This window comes from Drepanopeziza brunnea (genome assembly GCF_022702325.1).
Source record: "Drepanopeziza brunnea f. sp. 'multigermtubi' strain 214-2 chromosome Unknown ctg1, whole genome shotgun sequence".
In the NCBI taxonomy this organism is placed as follows: Eukaryota; Fungi; Ascomycota; class Leotiomycetes; order Helotiales; family Drepanopezizaceae; genus Drepanopeziza; species Drepanopeziza brunnea.
In genome coordinates, this window is record NW_027094064.1 from 4213291 (window position 1) to 4230630 (window position 17340).

At 49.0% G+C, this 17340-nt stretch overlaps 5 protein-coding genes across 5 annotated transcripts; 1 reads left to right on the forward strand and 4 right to left on the reverse strand.

Moving 5' to 3' along the window:
- Positions 1-95: 95 nt before the first annotated feature.
- L3040_000782 (uncharacterized protein) lies at positions 96-1972 on the forward strand (the record flags this gene model as incomplete). Its single annotated transcript, XM_007288119.1, has 2 exons — positions 96-787; positions 838-1972. The coding sequence occupies 2 exons, from the start codon at positions 96-98 to the stop codon at positions 1970-1972; spliced, it is 1827 nt and encodes a 608-aa protein (XP_007288181.1).
- Positions 1973-6155: 4183 nt separating this feature from the next.
- On the reverse strand, positions 6156-6602 carry L3040_000783 (uncharacterized protein; the record flags this gene model as incomplete). Its single annotated transcript, XM_007288118.2, has 1 exon — positions 6156-6602. The coding sequence occupies one exon, from the start codon at positions 6600-6602 to the stop codon at positions 6156-6158; it is 447 nt and encodes a 148-aa protein (XP_007288180.2).
- Positions 6603-9680: 3078 nt separating this feature from the next.
- On the reverse strand, positions 9681-10603 carry L3040_000784 (uncharacterized protein; the record flags this gene model as incomplete). Its single annotated transcript, XM_066155308.1, has 2 exons — positions 9681-10285; positions 10492-10603. The coding sequence occupies 2 exons, from the start codon at positions 10601-10603 to the stop codon at positions 9681-9683; spliced, it is 717 nt and encodes a 238-aa protein (XP_066013340.1).
- A 1503-nt stretch (positions 10604-12106) lies between these two features.
- L3040_000785 (uncharacterized protein) lies at positions 12107-13654 on the reverse strand (the record flags this gene model as incomplete). The annotated part of the gene is made up of 4 exons (XM_066155309.1): positions 12107-12368; positions 12522-13076; positions 13158-13384; positions 13637-13654. 4 exons carry the CDS (start codon positions 13652-13654, stop codon positions 12107-12109), a joined length of 1062 nt encoding a protein of 353 aa, XP_066013341.1.
- A 1078-nt stretch (positions 13655-14732) lies between these two features.
- On the reverse strand, positions 14733-17122 carry L3040_000786 (uncharacterized protein; the record flags this gene model as incomplete). Its single annotated transcript, XM_007288115.1, has 5 exons — positions 14733-15800; positions 15861-15926; positions 15976-16780; positions 16837-17005; positions 17065-17122. 5 exons carry the CDS (start codon positions 17120-17122, stop codon positions 14733-14735), a joined length of 2166 nt encoding a protein of 721 aa, XP_007288177.1.
- Positions 17123-17340: the final 218 nt, after the last annotated feature.

Genomic DNA, 17340 nt, shown 5'->3' on the forward strand with positions numbered 1-17340 from the left:
CAGTGACCACCAATATCCTCGACGAATACAACACCTCCTGAACTCTTCTACTTCCCACCCCTCTCCAAACCAATACACAACCCCAGGTTCCAAAAATGCCAATCATCCGCCGCTGGAGGCTCGTCGCCCTCGCAATCATCTTCACACTCACATCTATCTACTACCTCAACCACAAGCGCAATGTCTGGAACTACGGCTATAAGCCTCGTGTCGGCCACAGCGCCCTCCCTGACGACCGCGTGCATTGGAAAAAACTTCCCGATCGATACCCCGTCAAAAGCTTCATCCCCCTCCCGACGGGGAAACCAATCAAGATACCGACTGTACAAGCGCCCGCCCCCGCAGAAGACGCAAAGGCGAAGGAGGTGCGGTTGCAGAGGAGAGATGCCGTGAAAGAGAGCTTTGTACATAGCTGGACGGGATACAAAGAGCATGCGTGGCTCAGGGACGAGGTCACACCATTGTCAGGGAGCTATAGGGATACTTTTGGGGGGTGGGCGGCTACGTTGGTAGACGCATTAGATACGCTTTGGATTATGGGATTGAAAGAGGATTTCGAAATCGCGGTTAATGCCGTGCAGGAGATTGACTTCTCGAGTACGGATGCGGCCGATGTCAACGTTTTCGAGACGACGATTAGATACATGGGAGGCTTTTTGGCAGCGTATGATATCAGCGGGAGGAAATACCCCGTACTACTGGCGAAAGCGGTTGAGGTGGGCGACCTCTTGATGAGTTGTTTTGATACGCCGAATCGGATGCCGATCACGAGGTGGGATTGGAAGAGGTGAGTTTCCCATCTCAAGGAGTGTGAGGATAACGTTCTGAAGAAATGAGTTATGTAAATGGGCTCGCCCAGACAGCTCCCGAGCATATGCTGGTCTCTGAAATCGGCTCCCTCAGCCTGGAATTCACACATCTCTCTCAACTCACGGGAGACCCAAGATACTATGACGCCGTCCAAAGAATAGGTGACGAGTTTGAGAAGTCACAGAACAGCACCCAGCTTCCAGGTCTCTGGCCTGTGAGCATCAACGCATCCAAGCCTTCTTTCGACGAAGATACATTGTTCACTCTCGGCGGCATGTCTGATTCTCTTTACGAATACTTTCCTAAGCAATTCCTCATCCTCGGCGGCCTGCTCGCCCAGCCTAGAACTATGTACGAGAACTTTATCGATGTCGCTAAACAGCACATGTTCTTCCGCGCCTACAACCCCGATAACTTGAAAGTCAAATTCTCCGGCGAGGTGCGCGCTAGTGATGGAGAAGTATCTATGTTCCCGCGGGCGCAGCACCTGACGTGCTTCGTAGGCGGCATGGTCGGTCTCGCCTCAAAGATCTTCGAGCGGCCGGCAGACCTCGAAGTCGCAGAAGAATTAACGAAAGGTTGTATATGGGCCTACGACACTTCCGCCAACGGCATCATGCCCGAAGTCTTTACCGTTCTTCCTTGCCCAACGGAAAAAGACAGCGATTGCAAATGGGACGACAACAAACCTTGGCATGCAGCCCTGAAGGCCAAGTTCCCTGACCTGGCCCACGGAACCGAAGGCGAGAAAGAATTTGACGCCCAAAGCGTTATCAAAGAAGAGCGTCTTCCTGCTGGCTTCACAGCCATCGACGACCATCGCTACATCCTCCGCCCGGAAGCTATCGAGTCCGTGTTTCTCATGTACCGTATGACGGGCAAGCAGGAGTACGCGGACTCTGCGTGGCGGATGTTCCAGGCAATCGAGAAGGTGTGCCGAACGGCGATTGCGGCGGCGGCCATTGGGGACATTACAGTGCCGTTTGATACGCAGAGCGGGGAGGAGAATGGGGCGACGGGTGAGAAAATGGATAGTATGGAGAGTTTCTGGCTGGCGGAGACGCTCAAGTACTTCTATCTCTGTTTCGAAGAGTGGGACGTGGTGAGTTTGGATGAGTGGGTTCTGAATACCGAGGCGCATCCATTGAGACGGCCGGGGTGAATGTTATTAGGTTTATAGATGGGGGACGGCGGAATGATAATGAAGTATATATATACCTGAGGGACTGGGTAGGAGAAAAGTATTCAAGAAGGGGGCTCAAACGAGAGGGAGAGCTCATCTTATACAATTTTCACGCAGCTCCGATCTAAGTCTCCATGTGTGCCCCTCGTCTTCTGCTTTGTGGGTTTGATCAGCCACGGTGAATTTTTTTTAGCCTGTGTTTCTCTTTCTCTCTCTCCGTCTTCAAGTAATACTTTCTCTATTTTGATTCTAGGCTTGGAGCTCTACTTTTATGCAAAAGAATTGAATAGAGATTGATAATCGTGGGGCTCTTGACAGCAACGGCTCCTGATCAGACGCAAATATGTATATTAGCAATATCTTAATGCTTGCTTTCGTGCGTTAGCTGCTTGAATTTTCTGCACCTGGGTTTTGCAAATTCAGGCGTATGGATCAATTATTCCGCCGAGATTCAGAGAACCTTATAAATCCAATCCTTCTTCTCTTTCCCAAACGCTTTCTGCACCCTTCTGCATCACATGGGTTTCATTTGAATCGTTGCCAGATCCGGCGTGGATTCGGGGCGGTTGAAGCTTATGTAGTTTTTTTCTTTCTTTTAAATGATTGTATCGAGGTGCCGGTGAAGTTAGTAAGAGAAAAGGTGTTCGGTGCAGAGTTGAGTTAGCGCCATATATATGAAGATCCAGCCAGGTCCGGCTTCTCTTCTTTTGGGTCTTAATTTATAGATGGGTGGATTGAATGCTAGGGAGATGGCATTATATTGATGGCTTACTTGCGTTGTTCGAAAGGGTTTACGTTCACGCTAGAAAGGAACATGATCTCGCATGATGTAAGAATGGCTGTATCTGTTATTGGAACTTTATAGATTCCCCGTTCAAGGACCGTCGCTCTGCGAGGTTGTCTGGACTTTGAAGAAAAGATGCCTTCGTACCTAGACTCTCCTAGCCTGACCCTGAGCATTTGAGGAGGAGAAACTATTTTGAGGCCCGACAGCAATTTTCTTCATTGCAGCGGCAGCCTGGCCGTTTTCCTGATGTTCGGCTGGGTTTTTTTTTTTTTTTTTTTTTTTTAAAAAAAAAAAAAAAAAAAAGCAGGTCCTTCACCCCTTGCCAGCCATGGTCGCATTTGACTTGTTCAGCCTGTACAGAATGACACACACATATGATTCTGACAATCGTACATCATCATTGGATAATACAAGCCCGTTGCATCTATGAACTGCTTACCTATGTCAGAGTCTTAGCCAGTCTCCACTCTCCATAACCCTTTGCAAGACAGTCTCAACTCATTCATTTCTCAACTAGTACCACTTACGCTGAACCTACTGAGAAAGATTACGTCCCACTTTTCAATATATTGGAAGGGGCGTTTTCTCTACGGTCTCACTGATAATATAATATAAAATGGACTCAAATGCGATACCGTCGCATGCGCCATGTGGCTCTGCATACCCGATCCTAATAGATATATCCAATGGAGAGACTTCCAGAGAAGTCTGGGGCACGTCAAAAGAGTTGGGGCAGACGCCATCGCAGCTATCTCGCAATCAAGAAGATTCTGGCTGTCTAAAAGCTGCTCAATACTAAAAGAAGAGGAGCGCATATAGGAAAGTAAATAAGTGTTAAAGCACGATGACAACAACATATGAAATGATAGTAGATATCCTTTCAAGATAAAATATCTTGCCTTGATATTGACCGCGCCATGTTTTCAACGGTTACTTGCCACCGTTTTGTTGTAACTTGTAGCAGATTTTGAGACTCTCTTTTTAGAAGCGACTTTCTGATTACAGATACTTGCTTGTCTCAAGATGATCAAGCAATTAGATTAGCAGAGCCAGATCGAGCTGATACGGAAACTCTTGTAAAAGACATCCATAGTATCAAATATCAATACGAATTCTATATGATCGTGTGGGAATGATGGACTGAGGAATGGGAAGGATCGGAGATAAGATCGGATATACAACGGGGCCTTGGCAATCACGTGTGGCCTAGGCATTCACCACTACATGTAGCTGCACCTCGCAGCAATAACCTCCTTCCTCTCGCAGACTTAACAATACAACGAATACCACAACTTGCTATTCGTACCAAAGTCTCAACGTGTGCACACCTATGTGGATATACCAATAGATCGACATTGTTTCTTCATATCAGTTATCGTATTAGCGAGCTGAGTTATTGAAAATAAGGATGGGGAAGGGGCGCGGTAACTGATTATTCTAGATGACAGGAGGATACAAGGGCCAAGAGAGAGAGGGGGTTTTGAAGGGCAGAATATAGCGAATCAGTTGATGGACTGGTCAAGCATGATATCGGGTTTTCAAGTGTGCTATGCTATCGCGCCTGTTAATACCTTGTAGCAGCTCAAGAACTCGTGTATTCTTTGCATCGACGATAAATTTTAGTTCCGTAGGCCCGGGGCATCAGTCGAAGCGAATGTCAACAAATACAGAGAAGTTTGGCAGCACCCGTTACTTCGAGGAATGGACAGCGGCAAGCGTCTTTAAAAATAGCTACTAGATCACCAGTGTTAATATACAACTCTCAGCTTTAGAATATAGCTAAGGCCTGATGACGGAAGATTGTATCCAGGATGTAAAAATTCTTAGGTGCAATGGGTGATCATCACTCGACCCTCACATATCATCGAGGAACACTACGTAAAAACTTGATTAATCGCTTATTAATATCGCTTATTAATACGAAAAAAAAAAAAAATTCTTGCGGATTTAATAAGCGACATTTGCATTCTTGCAGTCGAAATCTACTTTTTGCAATTAAGAATTACCATCATAAACCCTTTTCCTTTCGAATACTTGATTAATAGCTAATTAATAAGAAAAATAGAAATGCTCGAAAAACAGCTTGCTGCATCGCTTTAAAAGAGGCTACTGCTATAAATTAGATGCTCGAAAAATAGCTGCTTGCACCGGGCTGAAAAAAAAAAGCTACTGTGCTGTGAATTGGATGCTCGAAAAGAATGGCATCGGGCTGAAAAAAGCTAATGCTATAGATTGAACGCTTGAAAGAGAGCTAGCTGCATCGCGTTCAAAGAGGCTATGATCACGAGTTAAATGCTCGAGGAATAGCTAGCTGCATCGCGCGAAAAAGGGCTATTGCTATAGATAAAATGCTCGAGATATAGCTGCTTGTATCGCGCTAAAAGAAGGTATCATGATAAGATGATATAGCTACGAATATTACACCGCGAAGTCCGGAAATCTTACGGCCCTCCGCAAGCTCCGGGGCCAAGGATCAGACCTTTTGTCAGTATGAAGTAATTTCGGGCAGCTCTGCTTGATAATAAGCGACTCTCCTCGGATAAGCCCAGCTATTTAGTTCTCTACGGACTGAATTCATCGTCATTCGAGGCGCTGGGGAAGAATTTCGGAGCTTTTGTCTGGGAGGCGTCCAGTTTCGCTGAGAGATGGGTGGATTACGTCACGGATCCTGTCAAACCTCGGGTTGGACTCCGGATGAAACGGGTGGAACGGGTCCGGAACGACGGCTCGGAGCCTTTCGGACTCGGACCGCTCGGATGCAAGGGAAGGGGCAGGGATACGGATACGGGGGAGATGTCTGTCGGGTCAGCGTTGAGTTTGTCGGTTCGGAGTTGTAGACATGGCCGACGCACCGCGCGCATCGCTGTACCGTAAACAGATACACCATATAGAGGCGAGAAGCGATAGAAACGAGAGAAGCGAGAGAAGCCATAGCGAAATCAGAAGAACTAGTCGTTCTCATTTGCGGTATCAGTTTCCATGCCATTCATTTCGCTGAAAGCGCAGCGCTTCGGAGACTACCGCTGAAGCGACAGCTAATGTCGCTAGACACAGTTGTCGAAATTCCATATATATAGAGACGCGTCACTTTGAAAATCGATTTGCGGAGTATAATGTTCGATATCATGTTTTTATTTGTTGATGCCCAGGTCCTTAACATCTTAAGAGACCTAGTTCCCATCCACCAAACCTCCTTACCCCCGAAATACTAGCAACCCTGTTGTCGAAGAAGAAGAGAAGAGGAGCAGTCCAACTGCCTAGTGGATCCCAGCTCTAGAGTAGAGTCCAACCCATAACCCATTCCGTCGCCAATCCCATGCCTATCATAGCCTCGCAATAGGCAGAGCGAGCGGGCGGATGAGGCCTTCATTGTAGCTAGTTCCAGGCGCAAGGAACCTGGAGGATATCGTCGGGGAAAATTGCGTTGATGTTCTTGATAACGTCGGAGTTCATATTCTGCAATACAGTGGTACTGGTGCAGAAATCATCCGCAATAAATCTCAACTGGTCGCCACTGACGATCTTGTAGTACCCATTCGAACTGTTCGGGATCTTGGCGCAATCGCGCTGTCGGACTTTGCAAGGAACTCTGATAAAGGTTCCGGCTGAGAATGAGACACCGGGGTTCAAGTTTCGCAGATTGCCTTCATTGGAGCAAAAGTCGGCCGCGACGGCATCCAGGCGATCGTTAGCCGTGAAGGTGTAAAAGCCGGTGCCGGAGGTCCCGGCCGCGCCGCTGTTGTCGACACGGCAGCCTCGGCGGAGGGCGGTCGCGACGCCGAGGAAGGAGGCGATCAAGAGGAGGTTGTTATTGAAACGCATCGTGGAGTTGGTAAATAAAATTGATCGTTTTGATGAATTGAGCTTATAGGAAGACTGTAGAACACTGTAGTGATAGTGTGTGATGAAAAGGATGATACGGGGAGGAACAGCTCATGTTATATAGTTGTAACAGCAAAGTGGCCCGGCAATTTCGTATGTATACTTTCTATTGCTGGTATGAAAAATACGAGCAATATACTTTTTGCAAGGCAGGCCATGGGATAATTCGAAACAAGGGGGTTTTTTTATATCGGGAAATTAAGTTTTCGAAAATCATCGTCAAGCACTAGAAACCTACGTAGTAAGAGCTCTCGGCCACAATCAAGTCAAGAAAGTCCACAAGTGTCTAAACTATGAGAGTCGGTGTTCGGAATAACGCACCCGTTACTATAGAACCTGAGACCAAAAGTAGCCGGTTGCCGATAGCTTCCCTCATTACCGCACGGTAATACGTAGTATATGAAGTTATCCTTTACCGTATTATCCTTTACCGTAGTACAACTACTACTACTGCGTACTTGGTACATGCCCGAAATAATGTAAAAACGCTGTCTGAGCGCAATTCTACTTAAAGGTTTCCGTTAACAAGGCTCTTGTGCAAGGGGTACGACCAATAATACTATGTATAACGGTAATAATTCAAGCAGCATTGCCAAGGATCTAGTTTGCACAGACTAAAATTGTACATTGTTTACCCATAGTACGAAGTATATCCGTACGGACTTCGATCAATACGAGGTTCTAGACAGTGACGTCGAAATATGCTTCGAACATGCTAGTAGTAGAGTTTTTTTTTTTTTTTTTTTTCTTTTGGTACGGATACCCCACCCCACCCAACCCCTCCCGCCGCTCTACAAAGTAACGCGAAGAAGAAGATTCAGCGATGTCGCTTATGTTGGGAATCCAAACAATTGGGACTTGACTTCGTATACACGGTCTCAACGTAAAGACAAATATATTTCCCAAGCCCTCTCAAGAGTCAAGAGAAATCTGTATCGATCGAGCAAGGCGACGAACGCATTTCATACTATACATACGTACCGTAGTAATTGTACTTTAGCGGCCTTTGAAGAGTCAAGGCGCGGTACTTGATCAAGCTTATCACGGAGCGACAGGAGCCCGCCCCCACGTGTCCTTCCTACAGTACAGTAATAGCGAGAAGATTCGTTTTTCATTTGAGCATGCATGTAAACGATACGTAATACTAGCTAGTAGTAGCTAGTGCGCTGATTGGGTACCCTGCCTATAATGCTTCTTGAGTACTTGTAAAACGATAGCTCGTGCACGTGGCGCGCTCGTTGTAATTACGGACAATCTACTTGTCTTTACCACTTTCCCTTAAGATTGCGATTGTGAATAGCTTCAAGGACTCTGGTCGAGATCTTCGAGTACCTTTTTTTTCTTCTTTTTCCATGTAAGCGGTATTACTCAGAATTTTCTTGCATGGAGAGGCGCGGGAGGGTGTAGGTGAGGTGAGGCATGCAAGAAACACAACTCCGCCAGGTTCCATGGAATAGGAAATCCGTAACCGGCCTTCTAGAAAGGAAGGGGCGCAGTTTAACAGGATTGATACCAAGTACTACTAGGTACATACCAAGCACTACTACTACGTAGTATGTTCTACGTCGCAAGCGTAATTGTTACACCCTTGAGGGTAGGGTTGCCCAGGAGGTTTAAAGTGGAAATTTAAACTTTTAAAGCACCTTTAAAGGTGTAATAATGACGCGTGTACCGTGGCTACGTAGTAGAAGCAAGTACCGTTCTGGAATGTGTCATAGGAATTTCAAGGCCGAAACACAATCCAGATTTGAGTTGTTTCAACGAGTCTAAATTGCCTTGGTAAGCTAAATATAGCCCTCTCAGCTGAAAATTATTTTTTCCTCGGGACCTTCTTGACATTACCGTTGTTACCGAGAAGCCCGCACGTCCGTATTCTGTACCGTAAAGAGGCAGGGAGCGCACTGACTATTACTCCGTATCTTAAAATAGGAATAGCATTTCGGCTTCGGGCTACCTCCTTGGAATAGCGGCTTCGATTCACTTTTACCTCTGTTTCAAGTTGTACGGACATCCAGCCAGCAGCCTGATAAGCATCGGATCGCATGATCATCGGTTTTCTTGTTCTTTTTTCCGATGAACATGGAAGCTTGAGAGCGAGATTCAATCCCGGTAGCGTAGCATACGAGTTGTACCTCGGTACAGGCCTAAGTATTACCCCTCGAGGGTACGTACTACGTAACTTGCTCGTTGAACTCGAGGATCTTCTGTAAAACTCTGACTGCTCTCGCTAGCTCTTTCTCTCGTGTACCCCGCATATACGTAGTACGTAGTACAGCTCCCTAACCTTGTGTTGTTCCTGCGATCCACCTCTTTCAAGTCGTTGACCGAGAAACTCTTAATAAGCATTATAGCCATGGGACGGATTTGCTATTACACCAAAACTGTATCGCGCAGAGGTCGGGCAGGAGAAGTAGCATCACGGGAGTAAACAAGCTATCAATCTGCGGTTTACAATCAAATTATCTAATCATTACTTGATCTGATAGAGAATATACGAAGTAGCTTATGAGATTGACGGTTTTCTCATCCATCGCGAGTATGGAACGGGCCAGACCTCCGTTTCTACTGTATCAGATTATAAAAGTTTTTTTAGTAAGCCACTGACGAACTTTGTATCGGGTGGAGAGATAGAAAGATCGCTACGTTTCCATACGCTGGAAGAAGAAAAGAAAGGAAAAAAAGAGCAAGATTGTCAGCTCGAGCGAAGGCGTAGATGGAGGTAAAAAGAGAAAAGATCGGACAGAGTAAGACCACGTGATTGGTACGGATAATAGTTATGAGGCACGGCCTTGCTTATGGATCGTTTCGGCTCGAGGCTTGTGCATTGTGGAAAAGTGTGCTGGGAGCGAGAAATTCTCTTATACGTACAGTAGTACCGGTATGTGTTACTCACTTTTGTGTCTAGGTGCGTACGCCGAAACCATGCGGACCAAACAACCCGCCTTCAACAGGTAGATAAGAAACGAGCCGAAAACCCAGCGACAAACCCAAACCCCCCCCCTCCGCCGCCCGAAGATCCTACGCCAGCGCCTCCAACGCGGCAACAACCCGATCACAGCTCGCCACAGCCCCGAAGATCCCGCCCTCGGCCAGCACGCTCCCAACAGCGCCCGCGTGCAGCCGCTCCTCACTCGCAGCACACGCATCGCTCACGAGCAGACAGTCGAAGCCATTATCGTTGGCCTCCCGCATAGTGCTACTCACGCACACGTCCGTCGTGGCGCCCACCAGGACCAGATTCCGCACCCCCTTCAGCCGCAGCAGCAGGCCGAGGTCGGTGTGCTGGAAGGCCGAGCGGCCGGGCTTGTCGATGATGGGCTCGCCGGCGCGGGGCGCTAGCTCGGGGATGATGGCGTGGCCGGGCTCGCCGCGGATGAGGAACCGGCCGAGACCGCCCGGGCCTGCGCCGTCGCCGATGCCGAGGCCGGAGGGGTTGAGGCGGGAGCGGTGCGCTTCGCGGGGGGAGAGGGTTGAGAGGTCTGGGCGGTGGCCTTCGCGCGTGTGGTAGATTGGGAAGGCGTGTGTGCGGAAGAGGGAGAGGAGGGTTTGGAGGCGGGGGATGATGGCTCGCACGGGGGAGATGTCGTAGCCTTGGTGAACGAGGTAGCCGTCCGGGGAGCAGACTGGGAGCTGGTTAGTAGGTGGTTGATGAACTTGAACGGGATGTGTGTCGAGTCTTGGTCACTGACCCCGATGGACGAACGAGTCTAGGGGGGGGGGGTTATTATTGACGAGGACTCGAGATGGCTTCAGAAACATATGACCGTGGCGTGGAAAGAAAGAACCAAGGACTCCAAGGAAGTGAAGAGAGAAAGAGACAAGAGCTTACAGTCCAGTTGCATATCGATAATCATCAACGCAGTCGTCGTTGGATCAAGACCCCCTTGCGCCGGCCACTTATACGGCAGCGCATCGATCTTTGAGTCCATCTTCGAGTCCATCCTCTATAGCGATAACTTTGAGATAGTTGGCGCCCGCAGCTTCTTTCCTGAAGATTGCAACAGTATTGCCTCTCGTTCTCGCGGGTTTGCAGACTTGAGCTGGCTACCGGTTTTCCGAAGTCGTTGAAGAAGCCGAAATATTGGTTTCGTTGACCGCTGAATTACTGCTTCTTCGTTCTTGACGATTCCGGTGAAGATATCGTCGTGACGACGAGTAACGCTGGGAGTTAATGTCAATAACAGAGGCTCATCTTCCATCTCCGTGAATCCCTTACAAGAATAAGAGATTTACAAACGCTGAATAACAAACATGATTATATTACATTCACGCTTGAGTCAAAAGACTCGGGGGAATCACACAGGGTAGGGTCAAAGTGAAAGAAGAAAGATATACGAGAATTCACTTTTCCAGTTTTCCACCCTCAACTTTCATGCTTGCAAGCTACCTTTCCACAACCTTGACGACTGGCCAGCCTCACTGCCTCAAGCCAACGGTCACCTGCATTCCCACTCCCGTCGCTCCATCATCCTAATATAAAGCTTACGTGTGTACAATTTGGCCTCCGGAAGCTCGCCGCTGCCTTGTGTAGCGTGTAGTTCGTATAACCAACTCCTTCGCTCGTTCGTCCGAGCCAGGCCCCCTCACGGGTCTTCCTCACGACACTGCAACAACCCGATGCTGCGGTACCCTAACCGGCATTTACAAACCACGAACGGGAAACTCGAGCGACGCAGGTGCGGTGCAGCACGGAACCGGATCCGTGGCTTCTGGTAAGGGGTGAGTTGGTTGAGAGAGGTGTACAAACCACCGGCGGCACTTCGATTCTGACGTGACGGTTCCGGATAAGCTTGCTGTGTACTCGCGCCTGACTAATGGTATTGCGAAGTGTCGTGCGGTATAGGGTTACAAGACTAGAAACTGCAGCATGCATTGCAGGTCTGCTTTGGCACAATATGAAGTCGCTCTAAGAATCACCACGCCGTCTTTTTCCGCCGCGGTATAGAGGGTTCCTGCCGGCGAGTGCTGTGGAACGGGTAGGTATATACGTACGTACTACTCGAGGAACGGGCTGGTCGTCGCCGACTCGCCTAGGTAGGCCTCGAGCGGAAAGGTCTCGCTTACAAGAAAGCGAGTGAGATTAGCGAGTGTTGTCATCGAATAGACTTCAGAAAGTGGTTTTCGTAAACCAGTCTAGTCAGTATGCAGCGAAGGCCACAATACTCTTCAGATGCCTTTTAAAACCTCCGCCTGAAATTGAAAAAATGCACCACCCTACATCATCCTCCAGATCCTCCAAATCCTCCAATTCCCCCCTGCCCCCCCCCCTTTTTTTTTTACTCATCTACACCTCAGCCCCAAGAATCCACCAGATCTCACCCCTTCGCGCTCTTCTCCGTCTCGTCTTTCCTCTCCCCGCTCTCCTGATTTTCCTTTTCCTTTTCCTTTTCCTTTTCCATTTCCTCCTCCGACGTCTTCTCCTTCTCGCTCCTTTTCTTCTCAAATCACTTCGACACCCCGCGGATAGCCTCCTCCGGCAACCGCTTCTGCTTCAGCAGGTAGCTCTGGATCTCAGCCGGGCTGAACGTCATAGAGGGTATCAGCCCGGCGAAGCCCTCTGCCGACTTCCCGACCCTAGCATCCTCACTCCGTCTCTTCATCGCCGCGGCAGTTTCAGCCGCGGCCTTCGTCTCGGCAAGGTCTCTCTCGGCGGCCGGGGCGAGTGTTGAACGGTAACACGGGGATAGAAAGATGAGTAGAATGATTCTTAATTATTATCTGATGAACTCGGGGAGTAGCCCTCTACTTATACATCTGGAGAGGTCTTGACACGTGATTGGTCTATCACCTGATCACATCCGACAGCGAGGGTGGTGGGTGTGAGCGAGACGACGGCGGCGGCGGTGGTGGTGGCGGGACGTCGCCTTTGAGGGTGGCGAAGATGCAGCGGAAGATGGTCGTGTCATCTGTGTGTTGGCGAGGTCGAACTTGACGGTCATGTCGACGTCGACGCGCCCGGGGCGGATCAGGGCCTCGTCCAGCTTATCGATGTGATTGGTCGTCATGATGAGGATTCGGCCTCCTTGACTGGCCACACCATCGAGGATGTTCAGGAGGGCCGAGAGGGAGATGTTTCCGCCGAGGTTACTGATGCCACCTGGTGCTGGTGCTGTGGTGAGCTGAACCTTTTTGGCGACGGGCTTCTCGGCGTCGTCGGACCCGTGGGTTTTGGGAGCGGCCCGGGTGTGGGTCAGGCCGGCGGTATCGATGTCTTCGAGAAGGACGACGCACTGCCGGGGCAGATCCGTGAAGAGGCTTCTGAGATTCTCCTCGTTCATTGCAGGGGATTTCAGCGAGACGGTGTAGATCTTGAGCTTGAAATAGCCAGCGATTGCGAAGGAGAGGGACGATTTGCCATTGCCTGGGGAACCAAGAAGGAGATAGATGCGTCTGTACGGAATACCTCTGTTCGAGCTACATAGCCTGTCAGTTTTTGTGTGTTGAAGGAGTCTATTTGAAACTGGGACAACGAATTTGGGGGTGGTGTGCACTGACTACCATCTTCGAGTGTGAGGATGGAGGTAATCTCGCAGGTCGGTCAAAAGACCTTTCTTGATATCTTGATCCAGAACCACGGTAGAGAGGGGCCGAGATACGCGAGAGACGCATGGTGTCCAGCAAGCCTCGGTAGAATTGCTACCAGTCTGCAGGCCACCGCGGTAGATGACCGTCCAGTTGATATCATTCCTTGAGAACTGCAGTCGGCAGTCGTCCAGCAGATCCTTTAAATCTTTGGATCACTGCCAAAGCACGAAAGCGAAAGCTCTTCCCGCCTGATTCTGTCCGAGTCGCGAGTGTTTCTGCGGCAGAAGAGGAGGCGTTTCTTGTTGAAAGAGTACACGAATTCAAGCGTGATTTGCTTTAAAAAATCCCAAAAATCTGCTATTATTGCTAAGTATACGAAAGATTTTTTTTAAAAAAAGGTTTAGCTATAAGCTTAAAGGACATCGCGATTTTAATGATATAATATATACCTTATAGACGTAATGCATTTGGACGGCTACAACGCGCTTTAAGTAATATATTGTTCTCTCAACTTCTAAGCTGTTACGCTTTCTAAAAGCATATTTATTATCACCAGCGGTGATCCAAGATAAGTCCCAAGGGTTGTGGTAGGTAGTGATAAGTCATCTAATTACGTAAAGACTATTTTATATAAGCTTGCACAGGATTTATGAGCAGTGCTAAGGTACTGTTAAAGAAATGTCGGCGAATAATTTTGAATTTCGGGCAAGGTCGGCCCGGATGAAATATATTTTGTAGTTAAGCTTAATTTATTAGCTACTGCTTGCTACTGTAGGTATTATGGTGCTGCTTATGCCCTATATGTGTTTTGTCCCTGTATCTTGTACGACCATCAATAGGTCACGTGCACACGCCTTCATCAACGAGTAGCCAGTTCCATTTTAAACTAGCATCGACGAGCCACAAAATACGATATGCACAGCATACATTTGAGTATTACTCAAACGCCCGCCTTTTTTCCCCTTCTTTTTACCTCTAATTCTATTACAACTATATACTTCTGTATCTTTTGATTCGCCATTAGATATATGCCAAAGCTATTTCCTCTATATATGCTTAGTAACTTACGCAAAGAATCGAATCGAAAAGTGGTTCCGTCATACCTCTTTTCGATCTGCTTCTTTTACGAAAAGCGATATTAGCAAAAAAGAGCTTTTTTTTAAAGGGGTTAAAAGGCTTAAGCGTAGCCTTAAAGTGGCTGCCGATAAGAGGGTATAAGCAAGTAGGAGCTTTGCTCGAGATGATTAATCGCAGAAAGAACAAAAAAATGGGGACTTCTACGAAATCGATCGCGGTTTAAAAACTTTTAGCTTCAAGAGATCACCACTGTAGTATGAGTAGCTCGAACTAACGAAAAGCCTTCAGCTTATATCTTACCGATTGCTTTTCAAGACATCAAAGGTTCTAGGCCGCATCCTCTTTCGAGAGTATAAAAACAAACAAGTTTTTTTTTTCTTTCAATTTTTCTCTATGAAGCGAGCGGAATGTAAATACGACCCAGCCGCCTCGTTTGCTCCAAACCTAAAGACATCATCATCACGATCATCAAGGCATGCCGTAGAAGATCCCCCTTCCGTTCGTGCCGACAAACACCTGCCCCTCCGTATCCCAACTGGCAGCCAGGACATTCGCACTCGCGGCCCCAAAGCCATACTCGGCATTGCTGATCGCCGTCCACGTGGCGCCCTCGTCATTGCTCAGCCGCAGCGCCATCTCGCTCTCAATGGTGGCGAAGACGTAGACGTTCGTGCTGTTGGCCGGACCTTTGCCGATCGCGATGGCCTCCCCGCCTGTCACGCTGGGGCATGCCGTGAAGGTCTGCCCGAAATCGGTCGAGTGGTAGACACCCGAGCTGGAGGAATACCAGACGTCGCCTGCCTTCGCGGGATGGACGGCCATCTTGCCGTTGCCGCTGGATGCGATTTCGGCGGTGACCACGAAGGACTTGCCACCGTCGCTGGATACGTAGATCCTCTTGGTGTCGCCGGCGTAGAAGTATTTGGGGTCGACCTTGTCGGAGACGACGGATATGCCCTTGGGGAGGGTGGCGATTTCGGTACTGCTGTCGTTGGCGACGAGCAGGGAACCGGCGGAAGATGTCCAGACGATGACCGAGGCGTCTGCCGAAAAGGCGATGGAGCCCTCGGATGCGGTGGCTGGGACGGCAGTGTTGAGCTTCCAGGTGGTGCCGCCGTCTGAGGAGGTCGCGAGCTTCGAGTTTCCGATTCGCAGGATGTTGGACGTGGCTTGGCCTGCGAAGTCTATGCCGGTGGTTGATGACCAGAAGGGATCTTCGAAGACATCATTTGGAGAGACGTCGAGGTCCTTGTGTACGAAGCCGGCAACATCGAGGACGGCACTGATGAGTGGCGCGTCAAGCCCGGGAGGGCACATCAGGCCTTTGACGGCTGTTTCTTCCACACCATCGGCGAGCGAGGAGACGTGGACAGAGGGCCATTTTTCGAGATCGTGCCCTCCGTATATTGTGAGGCCGGTGCCGTAGAGCCAGTGGTTGCTGTCGAAGGGGTTGATTTCGAGGGCCTCAACCATCCAGCCGAGGACTTTGGTGTCGTCTGGTTGACGTTGGTTGCTGACCCATGGCGCTTTGTCCGTCTGTAGATGGGGAATTTAGCAAAGGAGAAATCAAGTAGAGGAGTACCACGGGGTGCTTACATCGTATGTGTAGTTAAATGTCTGTTTTCCGTTGTCGAAATCCCAGATGGTTGTCCAAGATGCACCCTGACATATTTTGTTAGCGGACGTCAGCTGGGGACAGAAAAATGCCTACCGAATCGTTGCTCCTGAAGATCTGTACATCGGGATACCAGAGGTTCATAGCAGACACCATCAAAGTCCCAGGGCTCATCGTATCCAACGCCAAACCGCCGTAGCCAATGGTCAGGTTATGCGTAGTAGCCCACGCAGGTGTGATGTCTGAGAAGGTGCCGTCCGCCGCCACTCGGTACACCGAACCAGTGCCAGCACTGTAAGGCCCGGACTCACTGTTGTAAGTGATGTAAAGCACCTTCTCGGCCGTAGAGTACTTCATCTTGTGCGGGAAAACGCCTGTGGGCTGGCCAGCCATCGCCTTCCACGTCTCTCCCGCATCTTCAGACACCCACGTCGAAGAGTCCCTGTCCGCAGTGCCGACATAGATTCTCGAGCTAGCTCCGTTGATGAGCTCGGAGGTAGGGTCAAACGTAATAGTAGCCAGTCCGTTGATATCGCTGCTGTACCCCGTCGTATCACTCGCATCTGCTTTGTACGTCCCGACAGCAGTAAAACTGGTGACCTTCTCGAACGTGACTCCTTGGTCGACACTCTTCCAGAGGCCGTTTCCGCTGCGAGCTCCATAGTAAATGATTTTGTTGTTCTGGGGATCAACAGCCAGACGCTCGCCCATTCCTCGGCCAGGCATGTTACCACCGAGCTTGAATGGAAGAGGGCTTCGAGCCCATGTCTTGCCGTAATCCTCGCTTCGCAGGATCGAGCCGTTGTTGGGGTCCCAATCGATGGTATACATTCCGACTGCAATATACACTCGATTGGGCTCGACAGGATCGGAAGCCAGAGCATCGACACCCCATTCGTTCCTGTCATCATCAGATATGCACGAAGAATGAAAAGACGTCGAGATGGGGGTCCATACCACTGTCCATTTTGAACGTAGTCTTGCAGCGGCGTCCACGAGTCATCTTCCGGGTTCAGTCTGTACAGACCTCCAATATCCGTTCTCGCGTATGCGAGTCCCTTTTCCGTAGGGTTAAAGACGATGCCGGGCACGAACCCGCCACCACCGCCAATTTTCACATTTTTCCCTAAAGTCCTGTAAGATGATTGCCACCAACAGGTCAACTTGGGGAGGATGGCGCCTTACAATTGTAGCCGGAAACAGCTGACCAGAGCAAGGTGCTTAAGAAAAACACGGACCGCATAGTGAATGTGAGAATGTAAAGATGAGAATGTAAAGAATGTATGTGTAGAGAATGGAACTCAGAACCTGCTGTTCAACTTCGTGGGAGACTTCCTATTTACATACCATTACGGCTAATGGGTGAAACTGAATATCTCTTAAAAAGGTCGTAGCGAAACGAGTGCAATTTAGCCCAGAATTCCGTCGAACTCACATTAAATTAAGGGTCCACCCAAAGCT